The 27,754-nt window shown below is 35.0% G+C and overlaps 2 protein-coding genes and 1 pseudogene across 3 annotated transcripts; all 3 read right to left on the bottom strand.

Annotated features, from left to right (window-relative positions):
- Positions 1–527: 527 nt before the first annotated feature.
- LOC124832463 (uncharacterized) lies at positions 528–2,775 on the bottom strand. Its single transcript, XM_047306670.2, has 2 exons — positions 2,560–2,775; positions 528–1,095 (listed from the first exon to the last, which is right to left on the bottom strand). The coding sequence occupies exons 1-2, from the start codon at positions 2,672–2,674 to the stop codon at positions 809–811; spliced, it is 402 nt and encodes a 133-aa protein (XP_047162626.1). The 5' UTR covers positions 2,675–2,775; the 3' UTR covers positions 528–808.
- Positions 2,776–6,231: 3,456 nt separating this feature from the next.
- Positions 6,232–7,910, bottom strand: LOC148202499 (uncharacterized; annotated as a pseudogene).
- A 6,644-nt stretch (positions 7,911–14,554) lies between these two features.
- Positions 14,555–17,182, bottom strand: LOC148202498 (uncharacterized). Of its 2 annotated transcripts, none has more exons than XM_088108754.1 (4): positions 17,046–17,182; positions 15,652–15,885; positions 15,440–15,514; positions 14,555–15,038 (listed from the first exon to the last, which is right to left on the bottom strand). In XM_088108754.1, the coding sequence occupies exons 2-3, from the start codon at positions 15,826–15,828 to the stop codon at positions 15,458–15,460; spliced, it is 234 nt and encodes a 77-aa protein (XP_087964880.1). In that variant the 5' UTR covers positions 15,829–15,885; positions 17,046–17,182; the 3' UTR covers positions 14,555–15,038; positions 15,440–15,457. The 2 variants fall into 2 exon arrangements, with proteins under 2 accessions (XP_087964880.1, XP_087964881.1); XM_088108755.1 differs by having other exon boundaries at positions 15,652–15,924; positions 17,046–17,136.
- Between the last annotated feature and the right edge of the window lie 10,572 nt (positions 17,183–27,754).

Genomic DNA, 27,754 nt, shown 5'->3' with positions numbered 1-27,754 from the left:
TTTTTCTTTATTTTGTAATTTTATTATTTTTATATTATATTTTTAAAAAGTGAGTGTTTAAGATAAAATACTATAAATGATCGAAAATAGAAAACAAATTAACAAGGTGCAAATAAAATAAGAGCAAGCCTAAATAAAAAGAAAGAAATAAGAAATAAAATAAAGATTAGGAGTGTGAAGTTTAGAAAATATGGGGGTGCATGAACTGAAAATAAAACAGGCCCAAGAACTGAAAATAAACCAATGTTTTTACAAATTCCTTTAGTTGATTAAATATTTAATTAAATAAAAGATTCCCCGGTTGTTATCTTAATATGGCAATAGTTAGCCAAACCAATAGAATAATGTTTCATAACAAATACATAGTTCAGATTTCATAATCTCACCAATTCGTCCAGTTTTAAACACATAACTATGCCCTCAACTTCTATGTTAATACAATGAAATAAACAAAAGTAAGTGGGGTTTGTAAATTGTTGTAAATTCTTTGAAAAACCGATGTTATAGGACACGTTACATACAGGACATTGAAAAATAGATCTTAAACTGCATGTTATATGATGATATCAATACTATGGGGAAGGACATGTTATAAGACCTAGGAGATTTGGTAACCTCAAGTGGTGACTGATAGGATACACAACGAGTCACAGTACTCAGACTCGAACGGTGAAACCCCAAGCAAGATAGTTATTATCCCTTCCCATCTAACATTGTGAGAGGGGAGAGAAGAAAACCAAAGCACATATCATGTTACACTATCTTAATTATATGTAGAATCTCTGGTGTATGTTATGTAAATTCCATTCTATAAACGAGATCGGATGAATACTCTCCTTCCCTTGCCCTGCACGAGATTGATTTCCTTCAAGCCATCATCCGATTTGTTTGGAATCTGTGACTGATCAGCACGTTTGGCTGATGTTTTGTACTGCTGCTTTATGCTGTTCATGTCTTCCTTCACTTCCTCCGTTTTTGTCTCATAATGTAGGTCATTTGTAACCGTTAAGTCAAGATGTTTCTTGGTATTTACAGGGGTTGGCAAGGGTATGTTAATCAATCCTTCTGGCACCATCTTATCAACCTGCTTCCTACCTGTAACAAATACAGTAATGATATTTGCATATGTACGTCAGTAGAGACATTTTTTTCACACAAATACTAAACCAAAAACGATGTAACTGAAGGAACTAATTTTCCATTTAACATTGATAATGTATATAGTCAATGTAGCAGGAATATCTCAAGTATAAGACAAACTTGCAAGAATTTTCTCAACCTTCAAGCATTAAATGAAGAACAAGAAATTAGAAACGGATGCAATTTTGAGAACTAAAAAAAATTAAAAAGGATCATTGTGATTCAAGAGCTCATTGAGTGAGTAAATTCCCCTTAATTCTTAGTAAAGTCATAAGGAGTGAAGTTTTCTTGGTTTTAGGTAAGTATATCCTCAAGCTGATGGTTAAAAATTGATTCTCAGTGTAAAAATCATCGATGTGAGTTTTGCCTCTTCCAAAAAAGCATTTTCATACACGTGACAGACAGAAAACCAAACTCTTCACCAAATGTTTAAAGCACTCAGTTATCTCTAAAACCAAAGGAGGAGATGTGAGAAATCGCAAAAGATTTGAATTTAACTCCCCAGAAATAACAGCTGAGTATCAAGGATATGATTCTTACAAAATGAGAAGTACCCTTTAGAGGATACAATACTCTTATATCTATTAATGTCAATGGTTAAATCGTGATAAAATTAAGAACACAAAAAAAAAAGAAAAAAAAAATTCCAGTTAGATTTAATATCAACCATTACTTTATCCTTTTTCACTCTCCTCGCTTAAGAAAAACTAATTCCAGTTAATAAAGTCACAAGTCAATGGCTATCCTATGACATAGAATCAAGAATATGGATGACAAGTAATACCAGACTAATTGACAAATTCATAATCAAACAGAGGACAAGATACTCCCAATTCTGAAGTTGCTCCACAGAAATGTTTAATGACTCACTTTTCACATATACATTCACTTCAATTCTTAAAACATATTAAATGAGTGTTATTTAAAATTCTTTATTTAGGTAAAATAATATCAATACCAATACCTCGTTTTCCACTCTCCTCCACAATTTTTAGATGCACTTTTTGAAAGCACAAATACAACATGAAATAAGCATAGACGTAAAAGCAAGAGCATACAAACCTAAAATAGAAGTATAAACCAAAATAAATTACCCAACATTAGTAATTCATGGTTGAGCACTCAGTCGATCAAAAACTCAAACTAATTACAGAAATAATTTAATTCCTTTACACAAATTAATTCAACTGTGATTAAGTATTTCCTTCCTTTTACAGTTGAGTGTGAAGATGTTTTGATAAAAAACAAGACTATTAATTTATTTCCCTAAATTTATCCCAAATCAAACACTAAAGGTTGGATTCCGATAGAAAAGAAGTGCAACAACCCGTTTCAGAGATTCTATATGAAGAGTTAGACAAACAGTTAGTGATGAGAGTGAAATGAAAACAAAAGTTTGAAATAGGCAGAAGAAATGACCTGGGATGATTTTGCGAGAGCCATCTATGGCAGAACCCACGGCAAACTTGACGAGATCCACCAGTATTTGGCTAAGCGTATGGCGTCGGGCCATATCAGTGACGGCGGCGACCATGTTCTCCGGTGGTAGTGTTCGATTCCGATGATAATCTTCTTTGGGGATTAAGGAAGTGTATGTGGTTGTGTTGTAATGGAGGAGCTTTCAATGTTATTTAGTTTAGATGTTATTTATAACATCAGATATTTGTAACCAAAGAGCCAAATCAAATTTATATTCTCTTGCTCTCAACTAAATGAAATGAAATTAATTTATGCTAATTAAGAAATTTAATTATAATTATCAGTTATATATTAATGTTAGGTTTAATTATATTTTAACTTTCTGATAAAATTAGAAACTTTTAATTAAGTTCTTAATAATTTTTTTGAAATATTTAATACTAAATAAATTTATATTATTCAATTAATATTTTGTTGTTTACTTTTTCTATTAACTGTTGATACCATTATAAAGTGATGTAATTAGTATGTTGTTATGTTATTTTGTTAATTTATTGTCATATGTTATTTTAATATTTTATTATGAAATTATAAAATTATAAAAGTAAAAAATATAAAATTATAAAATTGTATAATTATATAGTTCTAAAATTATAGAATTATAAAATTATAAAATTATAAAATTACAAAAATGATATAATCATATAATTATTAAATCATAAAATTATAATTATAAAATCATTCTAACTTTTAAACTAATCATCGAAATAGTTTGAGATGGTATAAGGACCATATTATTCGTTATATAAATTGTACTACTCTAATAAATTTAAATCTTGAAAACTCCTTTTTTTTTTTTAGGTTTAATAATTTAGGATGTTCGTTTTTTTGTCAGAATTTTAATTTGGTCATGTTTTTCTTCGGCATCTCAATTGGGTTCTATTTTTTGTAAAAATTATAACAATTGGGCTCATGCCGTTAAATTGAGCCCAACAACGTTACTCTATGGTTGACGTGGCACACTGAATGATGTGGATTTGGGTAGTTTTAAAATTAAAAACTTGGTAAAATCTGGGATAAAAGTTGAAGGGAGATAACGTGGTATAAATCCCTACTTGAATCCCTAATAAAAGGGTATATTTTCGTTCAGCTTGTTGTTCTTCTTCGAAGGTCGATAACTTCGTTGTGCTTGAAGATGACCCATCCCTATTCGTCTTCGTCATGCACTGGGTGGCGAAAGCAAGACGATAATGTGGTCTGTGGTGGTGGTCGAGGAAGATCTAGCAGTGATTGTGTTACTCCGTTTTGCTATTGTGGGATGAAATGTGTTGTCAGAACTGCGAGAACAGCTAAGAACAGAGGCAAGCAATTATGGGGCTACCCTAAGATCAAGGTAACGTATTTTCGTTGTTGTTTTTTTGAGTTGGAGGTTGCCCTAATTGGTGTTTTTTTTGTCACAGAATGGTGGTGAAGATGGTGGTTGCAATTACTTCAGATGGTGTGTTGATGATGGGGTTGTGGAAAGGGAAAGGAGTGTATAGTGTGAAGGCAAGACTGAGTCTTTCTTGAATAGAGAAGCAATGAAAGGTGGATGGAAGATTATAAGTGATTCGGACAAATCAGTGAAGAAATTGGAAAATAGGCTTAACGTGTTCTTAAGGGTTGTTTATGTTCTTTGTGTGGTGAACATTACTGTAGTTACATTAGTGTTCTTTCGTTCATAGGAGTGTTTTCATTGTAATTATGATGGAATGTACTTAGGATGCAATGAACCAAAGTTATTTTGAGTTGAAAAGTTTGTATTGTTTCTAACTTTTGGTAATGAACAAAGTAATTCAGAATATTGTTTCTAACTTTTGGCCAAAATACTTTTGGTAAAGAACTGTGAAACAACATAACACCATAAAAAACAACCATCATATGACATGAGTTCATAGTGAACTAATAAGCACAAATAAGAATTGGATGACAATCAGTAAAATGAAGCATTTCGTCCAAACAAACTTCAAATTAGATGATTAAAAGTACATGTACAGATTACATAAACTTGATAAAGCATTAAACAATATTGTAAATATCAGCCCTTATAGCATGAAGAAAAATGGTTGGGCAAATATAAAACATACCAAAATAACTATGAAACCAAAATTTGGATGACAAAAGCAGAATCTTCCATGTTATCTACATGTACTGTTAAATGATGTTTTGTAGGCTTAAAGTATTACATAATGTTTTGTAGGCTTAAACTATTACACAAGTGCATTCCTACACTATACTAGGCTTGAGGTTGAGTCTGATGTGCTATTTCAAATTGTTAAGTTGATGGCATCAATGGTTGAGTGGATGGAGTTTGTTCCTCGCAATGCACAAGTTCTGCTTGGATTGCCGATGGGCAACGACTGTTGTTGTGGCCATGTTCCCTACATATGCCACATCTTTTCCGCAACCCAGATTTGGTCATTCGTGAATCATCATTCCTCATTTCCCATTGCTCTAGTCTTTGTTTCCTCTTTGGTCTTCCAGGCAATACTCTTTTATGTAGAGGGGACACATCAGGATATGGAGTAATGTTCCACATGTTGGCTCCATTTATGGGATATATAATTGATGAATATGTCTCCTTATATGTGAACTTCATGTAGCAAGAATGAATAAATTGTTCTCCATCAATGTTGAGGAACTTCATTGCAGCCAATGAATGACAGTAGGGAATTCCAATGACCATCCAAGTTCTGCATGTGCATGGGTTGACTACGAACTTATCTCCACTGTTAGAGATGTGATGAACTTCAAAAAGTTTGTTGGTTGACCAATTATGGAGAAGAAGACAACAATAATTATGAACCAAAATAACAAATTAACATAACACATAAGTCATTAATGGAATTTACCTAGGAATCCAATTTTTAGTTAACTGAGATTCCTTTCTAAATTTGGATTGGACCTTGGGACAAATGGATCCAGTAAATGATGATATGCTTGACTTGTTCTTGGCCCATCTTTGCATGATGTAAAGTTGTATCTCCTCCAACAAGGTAATTATGGGTTTACTCCTGGTAGTTACGAGGACACTATTGAAGGCCTCACTCATATTATTAACTAAGGTGTCACATTTAGCTGTTGTAGTGAACCTTGATCTTGACCAATACCTACAACAAATAATAAAATAATTATTCACATTATATCAATAACGAATTGTGTTGTAGTTTTGAAGACTAATCTTGGAGGGATGACAATCAAATGCTTAAAAGCATCTTCGTTCAGTGCTCTTATGTTTCTCATCTCCATCTCCCAGGTTTGTGGGTGTGTGGCTATAGTTGCCCTCCACATTAAATACTTGAGGTTTTTGTTAGGAAATTTCTTCCTGATGTTGGCATACAAGTGCCTCACAAAAAATCTTTGCTCAACTCCAGGAAGCAATTCTTGTATTGTTGGAAGTAGACCCTGCAATTTTAATATACAAGTAATTAATAAAGGCAACAAAAACTTCAGGCCCTCAAGTTAAAATATACAAGTAAAATTAATGATGAGTATTACCTTTTGTTGGTCTGATATAAAGGTAAATGAAGAACATAGTTTAGCCCCTCCAAGGTCATCCACCAATAGTTCCAAAAACCACCTCCATGAATCCTTGTTCTCAACTTCAACAACAGCGTACGCAATAGGCAACATCTACTCATTTCCATCTCGGCCCACAGCTGTTAACAACTCACCACCGTACTTACCTTTCAAAAATGCTCCATCTAAACCAATAATTTGTCTGCATGGCAGAAAACTGTCTTTACAGGCCTTTAGACATACATAAAATCTCTTGAAAAGGACTTCACCCCCCACATCCTCAACCTTTACTTTCACTGTTGATCTTGGATTTTTAGCCAGCAACTCATGGGCATAATCATATAACCTTTTATACTGTTCCTTGAAAGAGCCATCAATATGCTTTATTGCAATGTTTTTGGCCCTATAAGTCATACACCTTGATATACCAATGTTCCATTTTCTTTGAATTTTTTCCCTTATATCCACACCCTTAACTGTTGGATTTTTTTTTTACTGTTTTCTGTAACTTCTTGCTCAACCATTTGGCATCAATTAATTTAAGGTTGAACTCCCTGATGCAAGTATGGTTGTCTAGCATAGTTCTCAACTGTCATGTATTGACTGCCTCCATATAACCACAATATAACCTCCATGGGCATTTACCTTTTGCACCCACACACTTGAACCTTAATCTTTTCTTATCCTTTTTAACAAACTTAATATTTCTTCTATTATCCAACACATAACTTTTTATACCATCCAAAATGTCTTTCTTTTCAGCAAAATATGTCCCAACTTCCCACTTCAAGTCAACCATACTTTTAGGCATAACAAATGTTGCAAAAGTCTCATAACCCTCTACATCGTTAACTTTGTCATCATTATATGCTCCACTAACTAATTGTTTAGATTCTCACTCATCATCTAATGAACCTCTGATTCCCACATTTGTCATTCCCACCCTCTACATTAACATCAAACATGTTGTCAGAACTCTCACTGGAACATGGTCCACTAAAGTCATTTGACACACTTTGGTCTTCAACTTCCATATTCCCCTCCCAATCTACATGTATATCATCATCTATATCGCAACCAACATTGACATCAACAAGCCCCTCCAACCACTCACTATTTCCATCACCACCACCACTGTCAAAAGAGGAATTCCAACTTCGCACATCAACATCTTGTTCAACTTCATTCACTTGTTCACGTTCTACTTCACCATCACCACCAACTTCTTCAACTCCATGCACCTCTTCCTCCATAACAGCCTCAACTTCCACTTCTCCATGAACACCACCCATTTGTTCTAACACACCACCAACTTCTTCAACTCCATGGACCTCTTCCTCCATAACAGCCTCAACTTCCACTTGTCCATGAACATCACCCATCTCTTCTAACACACCACCAACTTCTTCAACTCCATGGACCTCTTCCTCCATAACACCATCAACTTGTTGTTCACCATCAACATCAACCCTCTCTTCAACTTGTCCTTCATCCTTACCAACATATTCCAGCATGTGTATGACTTCGGGTTCAGAAACAGAGTGTATCACAAACACATGCACCTCACCATTCAGCCTAGCTAAATTAACCATATGCATGACAATAGTGTCATCACACAAAGACTCTAATTTATCATCCAACACTGAAGCCCCTCCTACAGAGTACCACAAATCTTTAAACCCATTGTATCCCAAACCTTTCACTACACTAACAACCACGAAATAACTCCAAACATCTAGGTCAAAAAAAAACCTAGATGTCTCCCCCCCCCCTTCATACTTAAGCTTCCCCATCATTAACTAATTTTCCTCCATGGTGAAAGACAACCTCAATATCCTTGTCCATGATGTAAAACACTATATATATGTATTTATACACCTATAATGTAATCACATGACGACAAAACATGTATTAAAACCATAAACAAAATGCACTAACATAGACAAAGAAAAACAACTTTAAACATGGGGAGACCACAACATCCCAATAAAAAATGGAACACAATACAACGAGGGGGACCACCACCCAACATCGCAATGAAAAGAACACAACATATGACCCTTCTAATCAATAATCAATACAAAACCAAACTTTTACTAACCTGGCCACTCAAGATTCTAGCAGAAGAAAGTCCCACAACTCCGACGACCACCTGATGGAGAACTGCACGCTCTTTGTCAATGTCAACTACGATTAAACCCTAAATCCCCAAATTGATACCCCAATTTGTGAAATTGATTGAACTTTGCACGAACCCTACAAGAACCCCACAATGTCAAAACAAAATTCTCCTAATCCCAATCCCTAATTCGATAAAATTCAATCTCAATCCTAATATTTCATTCCTACTTTCCATTTCTTTATTTTTTAAAAAAATTAAATATCCACGTGAGACTCAGGTGCCCCTACTAATGTCAGCCACGTCAATTAAGAAGTCAGTACAGCGTGCCACGTCAACCATAGAGTAACGTCGTTGGGCCCAATTTAACGGTAGGGGCCCAATTGTTGCAATTTTCACAAAAATAGGAGGACTCAATTGAGACGCCGAATAAGAACAGGACCAAATTGAGATTCTGACTAAAAAAAGGGACCTCCTGAATGATTAAACCTTTGTTTAATTATGTTTCAATAGCACAATATGTAGATTTGAATGGCGAGGTAAATCGTGATTCGAGAGTCGGTGATTAGTGAATGGTCAAGTCGGTCAATCTATTTTGAAAATTTTAATTTTTTTTTTCTATTTTTCACATGATGTAAATTTGTTTTTTTTTTCATATCTCCTTGTCAGATTATTATTACTCGTTTCTTAATGAGATAAGAGTCTCTCGTTTTCTTATTCTTGTGTCACATTTCTTGTCTCATCTACTTTATCTAGTCCTAGAAATTTAGTCTTCTATGAATAGAGTGGAATACATGATCAAAATAAAAGTGAGAGGAGTGATGAATGATTACTTTCTAGTGGAGAATTCTGAGTGAATAAATGATTTTTTTTCTGCTTCCCCTAGGTTTCTTTATATAGGTTTTGATTGGACTTGGATTTTGGTTATTCTGTTGATAACATTTTTTTTATCTCGTAGTGTAATATCTTCCTAATAGATTTTATCTGTTTTTAAAATATTTGGTAGATATTTCTGTTGATATTTTCATATATAATTATCTTGAAAAATATTTAATAAATTATTCTCAACTGAATTTTCCCAAAAATTGCATTTCAACCCTTTTTATTTCTCCAAAATTGCATAAAATCCCAAAACGTTCCAATATTTGCACTTTAGTCCTTCTTATGTTGTCTAAAATTACACTTTGGATCTAGGGTTTAACAAGAGTTTACCAGATGAGAGATATTTGAAAAATTTTACTGTTCAATTAGGGACTGCTATGTGGTAGTCCCCTTCCCCATCTAAATTAGGGTTTCAGATTGGGATTGGAGTGGTGTAGTCGTGAGATGCAGGCACGATGATTTTGGGAGATTTAAAATTTTCACACAGCATGTGGAACTATCTCAAGTGTTTGTGTGGATTATCCTTTGATAACCCACTAAATTTTGGCAGGGCATTTAATAGGTTAGACTCTCATACCTCATTAGGATATTTAGTGTTATTACGAATGACTGTATTATGGGAGGTGACTAATTGTCTAGTAGTTCCTTATGCCATTTTGTTTCGGTTAGGATCAGGTGAAGGATTGGAGAATGTATTTATAATTAGAGATAATAGAGGTGTTATGGCTTCAAGTGTGGCTTCAGACGTGAAAGGTATTCCCTTAGTAGAACACCCAAATTGTAATTTTTTTCGCAGCTTATGGAAGTTTCGCTCAACTTTCGGGTTAATTTGGTAAAATTCTCCCGAGTTGGCTCAAGTCATGCAGTACACAGTCTACCTAAATTTGGTAAACAATTTATACGTGTTGTCTAGGGTTGACACCAAAAGTGGTTAGAATACTTATAAACCAAGAGTGATTAAACTCTGACTAGTTTTGTTGACTAAGTGAACTAAGAGTTATGAGAATACTCATTGTAAACTTGGAGAGGTAAAACTCATGTAATCTTCTTAAAGATTAGTGGAACCCCTTAGTTCTTAAAGGAAAACTGGACCTAGCTTAGGATCAGTGAACCAGTATAAAATTTATGTTTTCTGCTTAGCTCTTTGAAACGTTTTCCACTTACGCACTTCATAAAACCTGTCGCCTAAACATCTTATATAAATTATATATCTTTTACTTCCTTTTAGAAAGCTTACCATAACTAGTGGTAACATCTTAGGAGGTGGAAGCTTTCCAGAATCGCCAATCTAAAAGGCTGCAAATGATCAAATTGGTTTGAATTGACAGCAAAAAAATGGAGAAAAAAAAAGCACTATAGTAGAATGCAATTGTCCGTGAGTTAAAATAGCAATATGCAGACCCATTTTGAGAGTAAAACCTTAATAGTTTAGACTAGTTTTAAGAGATACCTTATTGTCTTGTTCCAAAATACCTCTACAACTTGAGAGATTGCTTAATTTCCTTTGTTTTGAATGTGTAATTTTTTCTTGTTGCTGTTACTTTGTAAAAGGCCTTTGAAACCAAGTGTCTTGGAAGAACCTTTGGTGTTCTTCCATCTCTTAGCCAACCTTTTTGAACTCAAAATTAAAATTGAACCTAGACGGTGAGTGTGTCTTGAAACCAAAGCTACAAGCCTCACTTTAGGATTTCCACTTTGTTTTTAATTTGCGTTTTTAGGAGTGACTTGGCTACAAAAGATTAAACTCTAAGCTTTGTCGCACCAAAGTCCGAATAGGTGTCTAGTTGTTTTAAAATTCAACTTTGCTGGTATGAGTTATCTTTTTAATTTCAAAAGTCATTCTTTGACATTGGTCAAGTAAGTAGTCTAAGACATTCTAGTTAGGTAAAATTTAGTACTTAAATAGTCTTTGATTCACCTCTCTTACTTAAGAATTGTCTTTTGGTGAAATCTTAAGCCTTTTCAACTTAGGATAAAATTTGAAATTAAAAGATGTCTAGACATCAATCTCACCATAAAATGAGTGATTATGAGAAATAAAGTACTTTGAAACAAATTTCTAAAGAACTCAAAGAATTCAATCTATGGTAACAAGAAGAAGTGCATCTAAGGAAAAGAGAAAATAGGAATAATGATGGATTTCAATATAAGGTTGAGAGAGATATTCCTTTCTTTGGTGAAGACATAAATACATTAATATATTTAGCTTAGGAAAGGAAAATTGATGAATTGCATCCATTCTTTACTATAAATAATACATCCTATATTCTTAGTTTATGCATTTCTAGGTTTGAAGGATATGCAAGTGAATGGTGGACTCATAGGTAGTCTAGAGTAGAAAAGGAAGAAAATCCCTCATTCAAGATTGGAGTGAATCGAAAGCTTGCTTGAGAAGAAACTTTGTTCCTCCTTCGTTTGAGAGAAACCAAGAACTAATGAGAGAATTCATTAAAAAGGGAAAGGATTTCATTAAAGGTGTTGATGAGTTCTTTCGTAGGGAAGCTGAGTTTGAAAAAAAACTTGAAAAAGAGAGGCTAAAAAGAGTGAAGAGAAATTAAGAGAGTTAGAAGAGAAAGAAAAAGAAGCTTTAAAAGTTAGAGAATAAGAAATTCTAAGAGCTAAAAGAGTCAGAGATGAGGAAGATAGAAGAGAAAGGGAGGAGAAAGAAAAGAAAGAGAATGCAGAAAATGAGAGAAGAGAAATAGAGAAAGAGAAAGATGAAATTGAGATAAGAGAAAAGCATAGGGAAGAAAGCCTATTCAAAGAAGTGCTATGAAGACACCTTCCACTCCCACAATTATGATGGATTCAAGAGTTTTAAAGGAGTCTTCCAATCCTTAATCTTTTCTCCCATTATCATTAAGTCTTATGTTTTTCTCCAAACTTCTCTTGTGAAAATATTCCAATTCCATCCTCCATTATTTTAAACTCCTCAACAAAATTTCCAAATAACATCTTGAGTTAGTGTTACCTTTTAGGTTTGATGACATACCCTCTAGCCATGACCAATCACTTTTAAGAAGAGTTGAAGTCATCTGTGAAAGATGGGCCTAGACTCTCTCTTCAAGGCCATCTTGGGCCTTCATGGAGCTTCTAGAGTAGGAATAATTTTTGGACCTTGTATTTTGGGTCAAGTAGTCTAAGATTTATTTAGGCTTTGAATTATGAGTCAAGTAGTGTTGGATTTAATTTAGGCCTTGTATTTTAGGCTAAATAATGTAAGGTTTTTATACCACTTGAGTCAACAAAGGCCAAGGCCCAATGTTGACCCAAAATGCATGTCCATGAGCTTAGGTTGATCATGTGGTCAAAGTTTTAACCTAGCTTGGTGGACAAGAATGTGTGGGATGTCCCATGTGAGAGTGGCCATGTGTTATGCTTACATTGGAGAGATTTTCTCATAATTAGTGGTCACATGTCACTCTAGGAATGGAAAGGGTTTCCCATAAGTAGTTGTCACATGTCCTTCTCTTATAGGAAATGATTTTTGCCTTTGTCTCGAAGTTAGGTCAAGGAAGTGTTTTTAGGGTTTTTCTTTTACATTTTGGAAACACCCTTAGCCTATAAATAGAGGTGTTTCCACCCTTGTAGTCACTTTGAGATTAGTAATGAAATACTGTCAAATTGTTGAGTCATTCTATTAGTCTTTAAAGGTAAGGCTAGAGCATCCCATGTGGTCTCCTGTAGCCACCTTCCTCTAGAGTTTGCCTAACTCTCTAAGAGCATCTTCAACACATCATCCCATCACCATTAAAACACCAAAGGTTGTGAGCCTTACCCCTTATCCTCCATAGCTTCCCCACCTTCATCATCACCATAACATCTCTTCATGTTTTGGCCCTAGCTTAAAGAGGTTGCTATAAAGGTTCCAACTAACTCAAGACAAAAATAAAAGTTTTTATGAAGTAGGACTCACAATTTTCATCAATAAAATAAATCAAAATATGAGGAGGTCTTATTCTAATGTTATCTTTCTATCTACCTTTTCTATAAAACAAAAAGTAATTAAGATTATGTTTGATGTTTATTGTAGAAGGATATTTGATCCAGGAAGGGTTCATGTGGACCCCAAAAAAATAAAGTCATCCAAGAATGACCAACTTCCAAGAATGTTGGGAGCAACTTCAATAATAAATCCAGATGTCTTTAGAATAAAGACGACCCGCCAAATTTGAGGACATATCTTTCTCAAGAAGGAGTGGATTGTACCTTGAGTCCAAACAATGGACCTATCAAAAGGAAAATAACTAAACAAGGATCAAATAAGGTTGTCAAGACCAATCAACAAGGAGCATGAAAGCTCAAGATCAACCCATCAAGGCTTTCCATGGTCGCCCAACGACGTGGCCAAGTCACTCAACTAGTGGGTGCTCAGCAAAACCCCAGGGTAGCTAGCCCCAAGAATTACAGTAGCTACCTACACCCATCTCGCATATCAGGCGTCGAACGACTAGTGTCTTCCACTCAACGTTTTTGTCTAGAGGCTTCTATAGTATTTCACACATGTCTTGCACGTCTTTCTTACCTTGTACATGTAGGCTTCCATGTGGCACTTCATCTGTGAATGTAGGCTAATGATTAGCTTGGTAGTTACACTTCGGGAGTCTTTGCGTCATTATAAAAGTAAAGCTCCTCCCATGTATTCAGGACTTTTGAGTGAATGAGTTGTTCTTCTGTTGAGAGTACTCCATAGCACATTTCTCACCTTGAGAGTCACGATTTAGAGAGTTTAAAGAGGCCTCCTCTAACCACCTTCCAACCATAAAAATTCATCATTACCTCATCTCAATCCATCGTTTAAACCATGTTGAATCACACCAATCACCTCTACTTCTTATTTATTCATTCCACTACATCCTTCATTCCTCTTTTGGCCACTGTTCCATCAAGTCAAGAGTCATCATTAGCGCACCAAGCATATTGAAGTAGACTGTCACTTTATTCGTGAAGTTTATGATCATGTTATTTCACCCCCTCATGTCCCTACTCAACTTCAAGTTGTAGACATTCTTACCAAGATTGTTCCTAGCTCACGTCATTAGTTTCTTGTAGACATATATACGACCACTCTATTTAACTATGAGATTTTGTTATTAATTTCATTTTTACATACTATATATTTATATATCTTACAATTTTATATATGTTATAATTTTTAATGTTTATAAATCTTCCTATTCACAATACGAGTCACAATTCAAAATTTAAACTCTCTTATGGGCGAAGCGATTCAACTACCATGGTTTATGCTATGTTTCAAATATCAGTTCACCAACAAAATAAAAATTCAATCAAAATGATAATTTTATTCGCAGTTGACATTATAAAGGAGTTTATTACTTTCAAATGTAAAGAAAATATTTTATAAAACAAATGAGCTTGTCATTATTTAATTACCAGTAGCCATATAAAAAAATTTAAAACACATGCTTTGACTGTACCCAAAATCACTAATGTGTGTCTTCATTAAACAACACAAAAAAATAATACCATCACCCTAAAATTTTGTTCTAACAACTCAAAAAACTCAAACAACATTGACAATATATTTTGCACTGGGGTTCAACATTTTCTTTTTCAGGTCATTTCCAGAGCCATTACAGAATTTATCAACAATGGACATAGATGAACTATGACCAGCTTGTGAAAGAAAGATCATCCATAGCATGAATTACGTAATTTATCAATAACGGACTTAGATGATCCATGAGCAGAATATGAAAGAAAGATCATCATCCATAGCATGAATGAACCACTAATGACATGAAGGAAAACAGGGGATGGAGGCTGTTTTTACATGCAACATGATGTATATTATTATTATATTAAACACAGTAGCTAAAGAGGAGCAAGATTGTTTAAAGACAGCCACAAGCCTTGTGCTTTCCCCTTTGACCTTCAAGGTGCAGATTATGAGGGGCTGAATGAGAAATAAAAGACACCTGGATCAGTTGGTTTTAAAAACATAAAAAGCACCCAAATTACATTAATGTAATTTAAAAACAAAAACACAAACTGCAATTATGAATTTCAGGAACAAAATATATAAAGCCAAAGAGCCACGTTATGTTGACAAACATATTTTAATATCACTATTATACAACTATTTTTATTTAATAACATAATTTATATTTTAATTAAATATCGTAATTTAATATTTTATTAATAAAAATAGTGATCAAATAGTTGTGTAAGTAATAGATGGTTGTCAAAATATCCTTTCTCCAAAGCGAAAAGAACAAGCATTTAGATTTCATATGCACAGAACAAAGAACATTGCAAAATAGTTATAAATCTACTATTGATTCCCCCGGAACTTACCATCATCAATGATAACTCTTACAGAGAAAGGCCCGCAAAAAGCAACTCCAACTCCTGCTCCTGTGATACAGTTCTCTGAAATAGCAGCATAAAAGTGTAATAGGATTAGTCACTTGTTATGACCAAAATTCAAATACATGCTTATGAAACTAAAAAATAAGACAAAGTATATGACTAAACAACCTAAGGCTGATAAACAAAGAATGGTTTACCTTAACTGACATTAATTGCAGAATTTTATTAAGAACCTTAAGACGATGCATGCCATATGCACTATTAGCAGGAAGTTGGTTCATTCTCTTGATTTCCTCATGGACAGCAGTCTGTTTTTTCTCACACCACATTTGTTGTTGTGGTTTAGGCTGATCAATAGGTCCACTCTCCATCATTTGATCAAGGGTATTGCTACCCTTCAAATGATCAAAGGAATCCACTTTTTAATTCAGCTGAGCAAACATCAAAAGAGAAATACTCAGACAGCACAACTACACCAAAAAATCAAAGAGTAGAAAGACTTCAAAAGGGACATATATAACCTCATCAATAACAACATAATAGCATTAAAACATGATAAAATTCACACTGGTTATAAATCTAATTCTCCGACCAGTCACTTAGGTTACACACACTAACCACATATGTTTTCCTAAAATGCTTCAGTTTCATTGCAGCCTAATGATGCCAATTATCCTAAAACACTAAAAGCTTGAGATAAGCCTCTAGTCTTTAGCAAATTACTATCAACAAGGTAAGAAACAACTTGAGTATTTATAGTATTCATATATATAACCAATGAACATTTCTAGACTCTTGACCTACAAAGCTTGAAAACAACCTCACACATTATAAGACACATGAAGGTACTTCAAATTTGAAAATATAAAAATATATTCCACAACCATTATATAACATACACGAGTAAGCAGAATTAAATGAAAAATGTAAAGTACAACTGACAGTATTCATTTGATGTGAAGTCTTCAACTTAAATATGCATCGAGTTTATTTTGAAGTGTCTTCCTTTGTAATCATCGCAAGAATTAAAAATTTATTTGATTTAAAACAGCACCCTTCTTTCAGTCATTTTAAACGAAATCACCACCATAAGGAATCCTAAAACCCACAACATATCAAAAGACAGAGCAAGTTTCCAACATCGTCAACTGGACAACAGAGAGATAAGCAAATTTTCAAATAGAATTCAACAGTTACACCAAAGATTATTACAGTACAATCTCCAATATAGTACACCACTAAATAAAATGAAATTCTACACAATATCTTATATCACTTATTCTACAACAAAAACAATATGAGTAAACATTAGTTAGGCATATTTCATTCAGTGCCGAAGGTGTTTAACTTGTTTCTAAATGGACAACACACAATGGATCGCCTAAAATACACACAAAGTGAATCAAAATTAAATTCTCAACTTATTTATTTCCTTTCTCAAAGTTGGAAGAATGACCTCTGAGTTTTCTTTTTCTCTTCTACTTTCTACTTTCAAAGTATTAACAATTAGAAGGGAAAGAACTAAGACAAAATTACGTGTAGAAGTAAAGAGGAATTGGAACCCTAGCATGAAAGGTAAAGAGGAACTTACGAAGAGAAAGAGAGAAGAACTTCCTTCAAACCGTCCCGTATTGGAACAAAAATGCTTTGTTTATTCAAAGAGCCTACCACAACAACCTAAATCATTGGCTTAATTTTTCTTTAATTTTATTAGAATTTTTAAAAATCTCTGGTCTTTATTTTTCTAATTTAGGTTTTACTCCTTTTTTAAAATGTCTAATTTGAATTTTTTTTATTAATGCCCTTTGTTATAAATAATAATTCTTCTGCACAAATACGACAATATATGTAAAAAAAATAACCAAATTAATGAAAATAAATCTGTATCGAGAACTTTCATTCTTGACGACAAACATATTAGTGAAAACAATCAAATTAAATATTTTGAAAAAATTAAAAGATTAAATTAGATACTTTACAAATCAAAAGATTAAATTGAAAAAAAAATCAATAATTATAATATTTTTAAAATTCGAATAAAAATAAAAAACTAAATTAGAAATTAAACCTAAAATTAACTCGCATGATAAGTGTAACATCCCAAAATATAGTAATTACCATAGATCAGAATTAATTACAATTAACAGTACAGTAAACAGTCTTTAAAATTAAACAGAGTTCAAGGTTTCGAAGCTGAACGGCTGCAGTACAAACTAACGAGCGTTTCAGAGTAACAGGAAATAAATCAGAACGAACAGTTTTACAAAATAACTGACCGAACGTCCCAAAAAAAAAAAAAAAAAAACTATACAGATAAACCAAAGACTAAAACTTAACGAGCGCGCTAAGGCTCGGCTTTAACCTCTACTTCTAACAGGTTGGCGTCCTCCAAATTTTCTTCTTCTAGCATATCTTCAAGAGGTGCCTCTCCATCTGCTCACATCCACAACGGATGATCATCGCATTGACAAGACGGACGTACATATACAGTAGACAACACAAGGAAATTGCAAGGGTAAGCTTAGGTAATTTAATTCAATACAATCAGCATAATTTTTAAACATAGTAAATCAATCATACCATTCATACATCGTTAGATACATATATATCCACGCATACAGTAACTCATGCAAATTCTCATAATTAAAGACTGTCCGGACTGTATGATCCATGTAACCGCAGGCGTTCGTGCACCCGGGTGACGTAATAACTGGAATTCGCATCAGCTGCCACCCGAGGTTAACCCTTATCAGCCCAAAGTACTATGTAGGACTAGTGTCTCCTGCCATTCCCACGCATGAACTACTCTCCTCTACATGAGGATGAGCAATCACGGAATATCAGGATGAACAGCCATCAGCGATTTTACCATGGTCATACTACACTACCTCTCATATTCACATCATGGAGACGTTCCTCCTTGGAACGCTCATTCACAATCCAGTCCAATAAATCCATTCACACTATCATTCGCACATTGTTAAACATTCCTCTTATTCAGATTTCCATTCTATGTTCCACTCTCTTAATTTAAACCAAGTTTATCTTTTAATAGATCCAGACGAATGTATTACAATACACTGATATCACGTTTCTGAACAAAAGAAACGAACCATTACCCATTCACGGACGTTAAGACAAAGGAGTAATGTAACTGAGATTGAGTCTAAAATATCAGAATAATACTTAGGAAAATTCTAAGTATAAGGACTTGAGGTTAAATGAAAAGGACCATCACAGTTTAAATGAATCCAAATAAATAACCAGAGTATTAATAAATTCGGAAACAAGCACTGCCAGTCAAAGACCGAACGTTAATTAATAAATTGAACGAACGCTGTTGAAGTTCGCTCACGAAGCAATTATAAGGACGAGCGTTCAGTAGAAACCGAACCCTCCTTAGGACGAACGCCAGGTCAATGACCGAGCACCAAATAGAACGAACGCACATTTGAACGAACGTTCAGTATCAGACCGAACGCTAACTAGGACGAACGCTCAATCTAAGATCGAGAGTTCATTTGGACGAACGCTTAATATAATACTAAGCGCTGCTTATGACGAATGCTGGTAAACAAGACCAAGCGTCCTAACTACACTTCACTTTATTTTCAATTGTTGGACACGTTAGGCTAAGCCGAACGCTCACCTAACTCTTGACACCAATAACGCTCGTTCTTAATCAGATTTCTTTCCAAATGAAAGAATCCTTATTCTAAGTGATGTTCCAGGGAAACCGAACGGTATAAGACCGTTCGATGACGAGCGTACATGATCGATCAGAGAAGATAAAAATTTCCAGATTTTTCAACTCGATAACTTCACAGATTTTCATATGATTCATAACTTTAAAGTTTCATTTCCATCATAAATTTCATACATTACAGAATTCATATTATTCCATCATCAATAATGAATTTTCCAGTTCCAAACAAATCATTCCAAATCATACAGAAATTCAATCATATTCCAAACCATACATCACACTTTCTGCATAAGATTCAACAATATTCATCATCTCATCAACCCGAATTATCCATTTTCAAGTGCAGACATACCAGCATCAACATACAGTTTCAAACATTATCATTCATATACAGCCAGTGCAACAAGCTCTTTCATACATAATCAAACATCAAATATTTCATGTATTTCAGACATCCAGTACACTTCATTACTGTCATGAACATCAAACCAGTATTAAATTAAATTACTAAAGCTTCCCTTACCTGGTTCAGCAGTGAACTTCCAAATGCTAGGGTTTCACTCTTGCTCTCACAGCTTTCTATCCAGAAGTTTACTCAACAACTTCCACTTAATCTAATACACCAAAATCGTAGACAGATCAGACCCCTAACCCACGCATGCAACCAGAATTTTGGTTCGCATGAACTGAATGAACGAAGTGCAGAGATGAGGACTTACCAGTCACAGAATTCTAACTTGTTCGGTTCAAATGAAAGCTTACAACACCGTGAATGATCCTACGGTTTCTGAAATGGAAGCAAAGATGCTGGTGGTGAGTGATCTTAGAGAGAAGATGAAAAGAGTTTAGAGAGAAGCTGGAGGATTTGAATTCAGATTTTCTGGGAAGAAGATGAAGCATGCAAGGAATGGAGAAGAGGTTTCCAGAAAATATTTTTCTCTTCCCACGCAGGACGAACGTCCATTCTCTGCATGCCACTTGTTTTCCACTAACGTTTTTGGAACGTTCCCTCAGTGACACATGGCAGGCGCATGCAGAGTGGAAGTGAGTGGGTTTTGACGTGGCAAAGGGGTAGTAAATGGTGATCAGAGTGTGGATTTAAGTGCTTAATTAATCAGGTTCTCACATTCCCCCTAACTACAAAAATTTTCGTCCTCGAAAATTCTAAGGCTTACCAGGGAATAGGTGAGGTTACAATTCCTTCACTGCCTCTTCAACCTCCCATGTTGAGTCACCAGTCTTTGCATTCCACACCACTTTCACGAGACGAACATCCTTTCCTTTGTAAAGTCTGGTGCGGCTGTCTTCCACACATACAGGTTGCATCTCCAGTGTCCGGTCTGGCGAATTTGAATGTCTTCTAACTCCAGTACGTGTGATGGATCAGCTATATACTTCCGAAGTTGGGAAACGTGGAAAAATGGGTGAAGGTTGGACAGTTGAGGAGGCAAGGCAATGTCGTACGCAACTGGCCCTATTCTCCTTAAGGGTGTGTTCGGTTGAAGGGAATTCACTGTTTACAGTAACTTGTGAGCGACGATGGAAATAGCGAACGTGTTCGTTTGTAGCGATTGTTGATGACGGAAAAGAATGGATTTGTGGGATGGCACAGCTTGATCGATAGCCGCACTACTGAAATGCCTTGAGCAGATTGATACCACATTTACACAATCGCCATGAGCCATTTCCATAATACCCAGGAAGATGCACGATCAAATGCCATGCGAGCACATTATTAACTTTTGACTGGCAGACGCGTAATCGATTTCAACCACACCGATCGGTTATATTTGAGTAAGGCTGAATGATCATGGGAAGAAAATGAACTACAGAAGAACGCTGACGTAAAGAACTGGTTGACAACATTTCATTAAAGAGATAATAGCTTTGAAAGGTCGACCAACTCATGACATAAATACAGAATGGGAAAATTACTAGTAGGAAATCACGAGTCTTTCCAAAGAAAATGGTGAAATGGGAAAGTTTATCACTGTTTGATTCGAGTGTGAACAGAGAAACAGAAGGAATCAGAGAAATAGAGGAGAGAAAACACCTACACAAGTAATCTGATCAACACGGGGAAAAATTATTATTAATTGAAATTCAAGACATATACATATATATATATATATGTATATATATATATATATATATATAGCTAATCCAAGTAAAGAATGGAGATAACGAATGTCCAAGAAGAGAAAAATAGAACATTCGTTTATAACTCACGTGCAGAAAGAAGAGAATAGAAAGTTTCACTACGAACGTTTAAACGAAAACCGAACAACTAATCAGCAAGAAAACCCACTAAATGAATTAAAAGTTGGTCTATCTGACAGTTACTGTTTAAGAAGGAGAGCATAGAAACTTTTCCAATTGATTGGTGGAGAGTATCAAATTTCTTCAGTTTATGCAAGGACTGAACTGCTTGGTTCTTGGAGAAAATGAGACTTCATCTCTAACCCATAATAGACTCAAAACATGCGTATGCCCAGGTCTTCCTGTTTTGGGATTTTTTTCCTATCCGTCTGGCCGTTCGCTTGGAGTAATAAGTTGAACAAATCATCAATTGGTTTCCCCCAACTTACTCTTCAATGATTGTACGGAACCTAGAGATGAACTGAAAATGTCTACCAGAATTGCTACCAGTTTGGATTCTAAAAAAAAAAAAAAAATCTACTTACCTACTGTGGAGTTAAACCCATCATTATGGTTAGTCCTCAAACCGATGATCATAAAGCAAAATTTCTTGGTCAGCCTATCCTCAGTAATTCTAATAGTACCTCTACCTTATGACCGATCTATAAAGGTAATTGACTTAAGTTCTAGGTAACCCTATCCTGTTGTCGTGTGATCTACAAAGTTCCACCTTTACATTTTGACATGTTACTTTATAACACGTAAACCTAGCTACTCCTGCTCATAAACCCATCTACTAAGTTGATCGTGATGACCTTGCAAAAATCCATCTCCAAATCCACTATAAAGGACCAAATTCTTTAGCTGAATTTCCAATACACCACCCATTCGTAACTTAAAAATCTGCTCATTACTTACTTTCGATTGGTTCTACCGAGCGCTTCACTTCCTACTTCCAATTAAGGCCCCTAATAACGTTCATATCATCCCTTAAAATGTTAAGTGCCTGAATCTTTCAACTAACCCAACTCTCGATTTGTCACTGCTTACACACGCCCTAGTATTTGTATTTTGCTCATCCAGTAATCCACACTTTGAACTATTCTACTCACAATTCTTCTTATCCTTAACACTCCTAGCAATGCTCTCAAATGTTTCATTCTTATTCATCCTTCTTATACGCTAGTAAAAAGTGGGTACTACATAACAAAAAATCCAACTTACTTAACTAATTCTTGGTTCCCATCCACTCGGTAAAGGTTATTTTGAAAAAATTTTACTGATGTTAATCTAGCATCTAGCATAAGTGTGAAAGAGACTCAATTCTTACTCTAAGTATGTATCCTTGGCATCGCTCCAGGAAGACTCACCAGTCCAAGTATTTGTTATTACCGTTCTGTTACTTTTTGCTACAGAATGGTCTAATCTTAAAAGAAGCCGAACGTCAACACCCCGTTCTCGGGAAGTAGTCTCCTAGGGTAGTCAATTATAGAAATTTACACCCTCCCTAATATCCTAATAAGCGTCTATCTCACTGTCGGATATTAAAACTAATCCAATTGTTGGTGTATACACTATCAGACCAGACTGCTTCCTTATCACAATAATTAAAACAGCGTACAGCAAGACATTTCATACCGCAAGAAAGTGCAGGTGATAAGCGTACCTGGACTTGTTGCTTCAGTGTACGTTAAGACATAGACTCATCCCTCTTATGCTCGGCCACCTCTTCCTGGTTGATCTCTGCCAGCATTTGGTGGCCCAAACTCTGCTCGTCCTCCCTTGCTGCACTCATTCTTGACATGTCCGCTTCCCCCACATTGAAGGCAGCATTTTGCTTCCACCAGTTGGGGACACGACGATCGGAAATGTGGTCCTCCACACTTAAAACACTTCACTGCCCTTTGCTGTCCAGACCGATTGACAGCAACTAACGATTGTGCTCGAGACCCATTAGGAGTAGATGGTAATCCAGTACGAGCGTAAGGCGTCCTCCTTGTCCTCCTTGAATTAGTAATATTCCTTGAAGATTTGGGTCCTCTCATTACCTGCTGTTGTTGCTTCATATGTTGTTCCACTTCTGTCACGTTCTTCTCTAATATATTAACTTTCTCCACCTCCCCAGGGAGACACTCCTCATTGAACTTAGATGGATGATGTTGAAGGAAACTCTCCAAGCTCCACTCGGTCCTTTTATTCCCAGAGGAAATGGATGCTCCTGAAATATTCTCAGTGATTTCTAGGATCTCCACCAGCTGTTCTTGGGTCGCTTCAGAATTGGCACGTACAGCTTCCAAACTTTGTAAAACATTGGTAATCTGCTGCACTAATGCAGCGTTCTGTTGTTGAAGTACTCCTATTACTGATTTCAATAGCCTATTGTGGGCAGATGCATCACGTTCGGTTGGTTGAGGTTGGGAAGGAGGTATTGGTGCCATTAGTTCTCTAAGAAGCAGAGAAAACAATTATTAGCAAATTTTAAGAAGTTTGAATCATTCATCAAACGGACGTTGAGCACACAGCAAAAGCATAGTATGCTCATAACCTACAGTGTTCCTTTAAGGAACAAAACTGCTCTGATACCACTAATGTAACATCCCAAAATATAGTAATTACCATAGATCAGAATTAATTACAATTAACAGTACAGTAAACAGTCTTTAAAATTAAACAGAGTTCAAGGTTTCGAAGCTGAACGGCTGCAGTACAAACTAACGAGCGTTTCAGAGTAACAGGAAATAAATCAGAACGAACAGTTTTACAAAATAACTGACCGAACGTCCCAAAAAAAAAAAAAAAAACTATACAGATAAACCAAAGACTAAAACTTAACGAGCGCGCTAAGGCTCGGCTTTAACCTCTACTTCTAACAGGTTGGCGTCCTCCAAATTTTCTTCTTCTAGCATATCTTCAAGAGGTGCCTCTCCATCTGCTCACATCCACAACGGATGATCATCGCATTGACAAGACGGACGTACATATACAGTAGACAACACAAGGAAATTGCAAGGGTAAGCTTAGGTAATTTAATTCAATACAATCAGCATAATTTTTAAACATAGTAAATCAATCATACCATTCATACATCGTTAGATACATATATATCCACGCATACAGTAACTCATGCAAATTCTCATAATTAAAGACTGTCCGGACTGTATGATCCATGTAACCGCAGGCGTTCGTGCACCCGGGTGACGTAATAACTGGAATTCGCATCAGCTGCCACCCGAGGTTAACCCCTATCAGCCCAAAGTACTATGTAGGACTAGTGTCTCCTGCCATTCCCACGCATGAACTACTCTCCTCTACATGAGGATGAGCAATCACGGAATATCAGGATGAACAGCCATCAGCGATTTTACCATGGTCATACTACACTACCTCTCATATTCACATCATGGAGACGTTCCTCCTTGGAACGCTCATTCACAATCCAGTCCAATAAATCCATTCACACTATCATTCGCACATTGTTAAACATTCCTCTTATTCAGATTTCCATTCTATGTTCCACTCTCTTAATTTAAACCAAGTTTATCTTTTAATAGATCCAGACGAATGTATTACAATACACTGATATCACGTTTCTGAACAAAAGAAACGAACCATTACCCATTCACGGACGTTAAGACAAAGGAGTAATGTAACTGAGATTGAGTCTAAAATATCAGAATAATACTTAGGAAAATTCTAAGTATAAGGACTTGAGGTTAAATGAAAAGGACCATCACAGTTTAAATGAATCCAAATAAATAACCAGAGTATTAATAAATTCGGAAACAAGCACTGCCAGTCAAAGACCGAACGTTAATTAATAAATTGAACGAACGCTGTTGAAGTTCGCTCACGAAGCAATTATAAGGACGAGCGTTCAGTAGAAACCGAACCCTCCTTAGGACGAACGCCAGGTCAATGACCGAGCACCAAATAGAACGAACGCACATTTGAACGAACGTTCAGTATCAGACCGAACGCTAACTAGGACGAACGCTCAATCTAAGATCGAGAGTTCATTTGGACGAACGCTTAATATAATACTAAGCGCTGCTTATGACGAACGCTGGTAAACAAGACCAAGCGTCCTAACTACACTTCACTTTATTTTCAATTGTTGGACACGTTAGGCTAAGCCGAACGCTCACCTAACTCTTGACACCAATAACGCTCGTTCTTAATCAGATTTCTTTCCAAATGAAAGAATCCTTATTCTAAGTGATGTTCCAGGGAAACCGAACGGTATAAGACCGTTCGATGACGAGCGTACATGATCGATCAGAGAAGATAAAAATTTCCAGATTTTTCAACTCGATAACTTCACAGATTTTCATATGATTCATAACTTTAAAGTTTCATTTCCATCATAAATTTCATACATTACAGAATTCATATTATTCCATCATCAATAATGAATTTTCCAGTTCCAAACAAATCATTCCAAATCATACAGAAATTCAATCATATTCCAAACCATACATCACACTTTCTGCATAAGATTCAACAATATTCATCATCTCATCAACCCGAATTATCCATTTTCAAGTGCAGACATACCAGCATCAACATACAGTTTCAAACATTATCATTCATATACAGCCAGTGCAACAAGCTCTTTCATACATAATCAAACATCAAATATTTCATGTATTTCAGACATCCAGTACACTTCATTACTGTCATGAACATCAAACCAGTATTAAATTAAATTACTAAAGCTTCCCTTACCTGGTTCAGCAGTGAACTTCCAAATGCTAGGGTTTCACTCTTGCTCTCACAGCTTTCTATCCAGAAGTTTACTCAACAACTTCCACTTAATCTAATACACCAAAATCGTAGACAGATCAGACCCCTAACCCACGCATGCAACCAGAATTTTGGTTCGCATGAACTGAATGAACGAAGTGCAGAGATGAGGACTTACCAGTCACAGAATTCTAACTTGTTCGGTTCAAATGAAAGCTTACAACACCGTGAATGATCCTACGGTTTCTGAAATGGAAGCAAAGATGCTGGTGGTGAGTGATCTTAGAGAGAAGATGAAAAGAGTTTAGAGAGAAGCTGGAGGATTTGAATTCAGATTTTCTGGGAAGAAGATGAAGCATGCAAGGAATGGAGAAGAGGTTTCCAGAAAATATTTTTCTCTTCCCACGCAGGACGAACGTCCATTCTCTGCATGCCACTTGTTTTCCACTAACGTTTTTGGAACGTTCCCTCAGTGACACATGGCAGGCGCATGCAGAGTGGAAGTGAGTGGGTTTTGACGTGGCAAAGGGGTAGTAAATGGTGATCAGAGTGTGGATTTAAGTGCTTAATTAATCAGGTTCTCACAATAAGTATAATTAAAAACTTGATGGTTAATATTATAATAAAAATAAGAGATTTTTCTTTTTTATGTTTACGTTTATTTTCTAATTTTACTTTTTAAATAAAATTCTTTTTTAAACTAAAATAATTATTCTATAAATCTTATGTTTTAAGTAATTGTTTATTTACATTTAATTGATTTTTTCAATTTGACTGCTTTTTAAACTTAATCGATTTTTCAATTATAAAACTATCTACAAAATAAATAAAGTTATAAAAAGAATTTATATTTAATTTTATAATTATATATAATAATAATAATTTTATTACTTTTTATTAAAGTAAATAGAGAACATGTGTTTTCACTAATGACTTTTAAAATTAATTATAGTTATAATTGTTGAGTTTTTAATCAATAATTATAAAAGAAAAATATGTCATAATTGTGTATTTTATAATTTAAAAATCATATTAAACATACTTTATAATTTGTTGATGGCTTGTAATTACTTGATATTTAAACTCTAATTGTAAATATAGTTTATTTTTAATATATTTTTTCTTGCTTTAAAATAGTTAAAGTTCATAAAAATAATAGTGTGAGGATAAATGTTACCGAGCATTGGTAAATTTGAAGATAAATGATTTTGATCATTCTGAAAGACGATAGACTGTTATAATTGTTTTAAAAGCACTTTGTAGATTATAAATGTATTAGGAAAAGCCTTAAACATGTAATACTTAGAAAAATTCGTATTTCTAGAACTGTTACGCATTTAATCGATTATAAGAAGCTATAATCGATTATCCTGAGCCTTTCTGAAAAACCTCGTTGCTCTGGAATAATCGATTATTACTCCAAATAATCAATTATCACTAGTTCTGATGAGAACTGCCAAAGTCTCTGGAATAATCGATTATTCCTCAAGATAATCGATTATCACTTTTGAAAAACCCCCTGTAACGGACTCAAATAATCGATTATCACTAACAATAATCGATTATCTGTGGCAGTTATAATTCATCTCTGCGAACTTAGACCAATTGGCTATATAAGGTAGTTCCAAAACTCTTAGAAAACAACTCTGAGCTTTTTAAGAATACAGTTTGTCTGAGGAAGTTCTAAAAAGCTAGTTCAAGTGCTTTGCCTG

The sequence above is a fragment of the Vigna umbellata genome, chromosome 3 (assembly GCF_029865625.1).
Source record: "Vigna umbellata cultivar VRB3 chromosome 3, Vumbellata_1.0, whole genome shotgun sequence".
NCBI lineage: Eukaryota > Viridiplantae > Streptophyta > Magnoliopsida > Fabales > Fabaceae > Vigna > Vigna umbellata.
This window is presented reverse-complemented; position numbering and strand designations above follow the sequence as displayed.

Coding starts and splice junctions, on each gene's coding strand:
- LOC124832463 (XM_047306670.2), bottom strand. CDS start 2,674: ATGGTCGCCGCCGTCACTGATATGGCCCGACGCCATACGCTTAGCCAA. Junction 1,096..2,559: donor CTCTCGCAAAATCATCCCAG/GTCATTTCTTCT, acceptor TATTTGTTACAG/GTAGGAAGCAGGTTGATAAG.
- LOC148202498 (XM_088108754.1), bottom strand. CDS start 15,828: ATGATGGAGAGTGGACCTATTGATCAGCCTAAACCACAACAACAAATG. Junction 15,515..15,651: donor TGCAATTAATGTCAGTTAAG/GTAAACCATTCT, acceptor CTGCTATTTCAG/AGAACTGTATCACAGGAGCA.